The following is a 5,708-nucleotide window of genomic DNA, read 5'->3' as shown; positions in this document are numbered from 1 at the left end:
AGAGTTGGGTTGAGAAAAGAATGGCTCAAATATGTAGAAGAAAGGTCTTCAGATGTTAGACCTTATGAAAGAGGCTGAGGCAGGAGAATTGCCTGAACCCAGGAGGCGGAGGTTGCGGTGAGCCGAGATCACGCCATTGCACTCCAGCCTGGGCAACAAGAGCGAAACTCCGTCTCAAAAAAGATACCAGTGGCACATGCCTGTCAATCCCAAAAGTGAGGGAAGTCAAGGCAGGAGGGTGGTTTCAATCCAAGAGTTTGAGAACAGCCTGGGCAAGAGAGTGAGCTCCCCATCTCTACAACAAAAATAAATAAATATTAATGATCATTTAACTCAGGCAGATGTGTTTTGTGTACTCTCTTGTTCGTACTATGCAATTTAGAATTTAAAAAAATAGGAAACATACTGTGGTCAACATAGCAAGACCCTGCCTATACAAAAAAAAAATTTTAGCCAGGCTTGGTGGCACATGCCTATAGTCCCAGCTCCACAAGAGGCTGAGGTGGGAGGATTGCCTGAGTCCAGGAGGTTGAGGCTACAGTCAGCTATGATGTGCCACTGCACATAGAGAGAGAGAAATCCTATCTTAAAAACAAAAACAAAAAACCAAAACAACAACAACAAAAAAACTGTCATCTAAAAATAGGCAGCAATCTAAAAGGTGCTTTTGTAACACTGGCACCATTCGGTCAGGGACTGATGACGCTGGGCAGGCTTGGATCTCACGGTAACTCACCCGGGCACTCATCTCTTGGTAGAGGAATGACCAGTTTGTGAGAAGCAAGTGTTGCCTCTGCTGTGCTTCACAGGAGGAGGATGGACTAGGTCACACAGGGCTTCAGTTCCAACAGCACCAGCCAGCCAGCCAGTGGCAAGCAGCAGCCGCTGAGCATACCTGGGTTTGGGTGCCGAGCCATGAGTGTGCAGCCAAGTGACTAATTTGGGCATTCAAAGTGATGAACAGTCCAGCTCTGCATCACTGGCCAGCAGAGTTGAAGGCCCTGCTTCCCAGAAGAGGAAAGCCACAGCCTGATGAGCTGCTGGCTGTTTTCCTCTCCGAAGTGGTTCCTTCCCTGCCCACTCTCTTTGGGGAAACTGCTTTCCCATGTATTAGTCTCACGTGCTCAGGCACTGCCGCTCTATTGCTTTTTAAGTAAGAGGCGTCTGGTGGCCTCTTGAAGTCTGCCTGTGGACAGGCTGTGAGATGGCCTGACATGGGTTAGGGATGCTGGCAAGGAAATAAGCCATGGTCTCGCAGCTGAGCTACCCCTCCAGACTGCCCACTGCCTTTAAGGAGCAGGATGTGGTCACTTGAGGAGGGAGAGCTGTGCACAAGTCTCTGTTGCCATCATCTGTCTGTGTTCTGCTTGCACTGTCCTTCAGGTTGTGTTTTGTTTCTCTTTTCAGAGGGCTTTGTTGTTTTTCTGATTGCAAAACTAACAGGTGTTCATTGCCAAAAAGTGTAAAATGGAAGAACAGAATCCCCCGTAATCCCCACTGGTAACATTTTGGGGTTAAGCCCCACTTTTCTCTGTGTATTTACATCTTTTTCCTGTTTAAAATACCAAAATGGGCCAGGCGGGGTGGCTCATGCCTGTAATCCCAGCACTTTGGGAGGTTGAGGCGGGTGAATCACCCGAAGTCAGGAGTTTGAAACCAGCCTGGCCAACATGGCAAAACCCTGTCTCTACTAAAAATACAAAAACTTAGCCGGGCATGGTAGTTGGTGCCTGTAATCCCAGCTACTCAGGAAGCTGAGGCAGGAGAATCGCTTCAACCTGGGAGGCAGAGGCTGCAGTGAGCTGAGATCGCACCATTGCACTCCAGCTTGGGTGACAGACTGGCACTCCGTTAAAAAAAATCAGAATGAGAATATACTATCTGTACTGTTTGACAGCCTTTTTCCAGCATATTATGGACCTGTTTGTGTCAATAAATATATAGATACATGTATACATATTACTTACATTTCACAATAAGTGGTTGTTTATTTAACCAATACCTTATCAGTGGGTATTTAAATTTTTTAAAGTTTTTTTACTTATATAAATACTTTATCTCATATATATATATATATATTAGCCAGGCGTGGTGACACACCTGTAGTCTCAGGTAGGCAAGAGGTGGCATGGTGGCACATGCCTGTAGTCCCAGTTACACTATATATATTGAGACAGGGTCTTTCTCCGTCACCCAGGCTGGAGTGCAGTGGTGCAATCTTGGCTCATTGTAACCTCCGCTTTCCAGGCTCAAGCGATGCTCTAGCCTCAGCCTTCAGAGTAGCTGAGACTACAGGTGCCAGCCACCAATGTCCAGTTAATTTTTCTATTTTTTCTGTAATCCCAGCTACTCAGGAGGCTGAGGCAGGAGAATTGCCTGAACCCAGGAGGCGGAGGTTGCGGTGAGCCGAGATCGCGCCATTGCACTCCAGCCCGGGTAACAAGAGCGAAACTCCGTCTCAAAAAAAACAAACAAACAAAAAAAAACTTTCTATTTTTTGTAAAGACAGGGTTTTATCATGTTGTTCAGGCTGGTCTCAAACTCCTGAGTTCAAAACAATCTGCCTGCCCCAGACTCCCAAAGTGCTGGGATCACAGGCATGAGCTACTTCACCAGGCCAATGACAGCTTTTTTGGTCAGAGCACCACAGGTGCTTCAAAGACCACTGGTGATCCTAAATGAGGTGGGGTTTGCTGGTGCCTACATGAAGTTCCCAGTAGGAAGTGAAGAAAGAAGGGATTAGGGACTCTGGTAGGCCTTACTGCTGATAAGAAACCAAGGTAGCTAATTGAGAAAAAAAAAGAAAAAAACCTAATGTTGGCCATTAATAATTTAAAAAAAAAAAAGAGAGAGGAAACGAAACCAAGGTAGCATGCTGCTGCCAGTGCAAGCACAGTAATCAGATCTGGAGTGGGATCTGGGTTGGCTACTTATTACCTGATGCCTGGTACATAATAGCTGCTCAGTAAACTGTAGCCATCATTATTATTGCTACAAGCTGGAGAAATAACAAAGCAAAGTTTAGGAAGCTTCTCAAGACACAGAAAGGGAATTAGAGTGCATGATCCCAGAGCTGCTTGGAAGGAGACCGTGGGCCGAGTGTGCAGAGTGGCTCCCGCCTGTAATTCCAGCACTTTGGAAGGCAGAGGCAGGTGGATCACCTAAGATCAGGCATTTGAGACCAGCCTGGCCAACACGGTGAAACCCCAACTCTACTAAAAATACAAAAAAAATTAGCTGGGAGTGGTAGTGGGCACCTGTAATCCCAGCTACTTGGGAGGCTCAGGCAGGAGAATTGCTTGAACCTGGGAGGCAGAGGTTGCCGTGATCTGAGATTGTGTCATTGCACTCCAGCCTGGGAGACAAGAGTGAAACTCTGTCTCAAAAAAACAAAAAACAAACAAGAGGAAGGAGACTGTGACCTAGTCACCATCTGGTCTTCTCCAACCAAATCCTAAACCTGTTTATCAGAGCAAAAAGGTGGTCACCTAAGCTGAAAGCATGCAGTGCCCAAGGGAGAGGATGCTGGGAACATGGGTGCCTTTGCTTCTGGGGATATAAATTGATAGGATACCAATGGGGGCAAAGTGGCAATGCCGACCAAATGATAAATTGCATCCTTCTGACCCAGCAACTCCCTTCCTCCAAATTATCCTGCAGTTATACCTGCACACGTACGACACAAGGTGACAGAATGCAGTGTTACCCAGTTAGAAAAGCCTGAACACAACTTGAGTGAGCAGGCAACTAGTTCAATACACTCCACTGCTCCACACGCAGGAATACTAAGGAGCTGTGGAAAACAAGGAGTAAACTATGTACTGATCTGGAGATGTCCTCAGGAGATAACATGATCATGTAAAGTGAAAAAAGAAAGGTAGAGAATAGTGTTTACAGATCTCATATTGCCTTGAATTTTGAACAACGTGAATATAAGATACTTACTGTAGAATTCAGACTCTGCCCCCTCTTTTTTATATTTTCTTATACTAGTAGAGAGGCAGAAGTCTACAGCAGCAGGCAGAATGTGGCAGAGGGCTCTCTGCAGGGTTCTGGATCTAATAAAAGAACTCCTCGGCCGAGTGCAGCGGCTCACACCTGTAATCTCAGCACTTTGGGAGGCTAAGGCAGGCGGACCACAAGGTCAGTAGAACAAGACCATCCTGGCCAATATAGAGAAACCCCGTCTCTACTGAAAATACAAAAATTAGCTGGGTGTGGTGGTGCACTCCTGTAATCCCAGCTACTCAGGAGGCTGAGGCAGGGGAATCAATTGAGCCCGGGAGGTGGAGGCTGCGGTGAGCTGAGTTTACGCCACTGCATTCCAGCCCCGGCAACAAAGAATGAAACTCCGTCTCAAAAAATTAAAAAAAAAGGGCCGGGCGAGGTGGCTCAAGCCTGTAATCCCAGCACTGTGGGAGGCCGAGGCGGGTGGATCACGAGGTCAAGAGATCGAGACCATCCTGGTCAACACGGTGAAACCCCGTCTCTACTAAAAATACAAAAAATTAGCTGGGCATGGTGGCGCGTGCCTGTAATCCCAGCTACTCAGGAGGCTGAGGCAGGAGAATTGCCTGAACCCGGGAGGCGGAGGTTGCGGTGAGCCGAGATCGCGCCATTGCACTCCAGCCTGGGTAACAAGAGCGAAACTCCGTCTCAAAAAAACAACAACAACAACAAAAAAAACCCTCAAATTAAGGCAAATCCTTAAAACAAACTTTATCTGTCCAGGTTAAACCGTGATAAACACTGAGACCAACCTGACGAAGTCCTCAGGAAGCAGGTCAGGACTAACACCCAGTGAGTCAAGCACATCGTTTCGTATCTGGAGCAACAACTCGGAATCTTCTCCATATGTATCAGAACTCGGATCTCTTCCTTTATCTGTGCGGAACTTCAGGAGCACTAGGAAAGAGAAGGCGGCAAGTCATAAAGCCACTCTTTTTTCTTTTTTGAGATGGAGTCTCACTCTGTTGCCCAGGCTGGAGTGCAATGGCACGATCTTGGCTCACTACAACCTTTGCCTTCCAGGTTCAAGCAATTCTCCTGCCTCAGCCTCCCAAGTAGTTGGGAATATAGGCACATGCCACCGTGGTCAACTAATTTTTATACTTTTAGTAGAGACGGGGTTTCACCATGTTTGTCAGGATGGTCTCGAACTCCTGACCTCGTGATCCGCTCACCTCAGCGTCCCAAAGTGCTGGGATTACAGGCGTGAGCCACTGCATCCAGCCACATTTTTAATTTATTCAACAAACATAGTCAGAGAGGTAACCCAATAATTGTAAAAGCAATTTACCTTACTGTGGAAAGTGCTGTGATAGCATAGTAGGTGGTCTGACACCATCTGTAGGGTAGTATCAGGAAGGCTTCCCCGAAGAAGCAACCATTCAATGAAGTATGTATGAGTTTGATGGGGGCAGAAAGCAGTGGAAGCTTCCAGTAGAGAAAAAAGGCTCTATTAAGACCCGGAAGAGGCCGGGTGTGGTGGATCATGAGGTCAAGAGATCAAGACCATCCTGGTCAACATGGTGAAACCCTGTCTCTACTAAAATACAAAAATTAGCTGGGCATGGTGGCACGCACCTGTAGTCCCAGCTACTCAGGAGGCTGAAGCAGGAGAATTGCTTGAACCCAGGAGGTTGCGGTGAGCCAACATCGTGCCATTGCACTCCAGCCTGGGTAACAAGAGCAAAACTCCATCTTAA

The 5,708-nt window shown here is 47.0% G+C and overlaps 1 protein-coding gene across 2 annotated transcripts in view; it reads right to left on the bottom strand.

Annotated features, from left to right (window-relative positions):
• Window positions 1-5,708, bottom strand: part of SAE1 (SUMO1 activating enzyme subunit 1) — an 86,629-nt gene that overhangs the window by 13,545 nt on the left and 67,376 nt on the right. For both annotated transcript variants that reach the window (XM_017500398.2, XM_017500399.2), the window contains exon 7: window positions 4,761-4,905. In XM_017500398.2, coding sequence (XP_017355887.1) covers window positions 4,761-4,905 — 145 coding nt within the window. The remainder of the gene's footprint in view (window positions 1-4,760; window positions 4,906-5,708) is intronic.

The sequence above is a fragment of the Cebus imitator genome, unplaced genomic scaffold (genome assembly GCF_001604975.1).
Source record: "Cebus imitator isolate Cc_AM_T3 unplaced genomic scaffold, Cebus_imitator-1.0 Scaffold266, whole genome shotgun sequence".
Taxonomy (NCBI): Eukaryota; Metazoa; Chordata; class Mammalia; order Primates; family Cebidae; genus Cebus; species Cebus imitator.
This window is presented reverse-complemented; position numbering and strand designations above follow the sequence as displayed.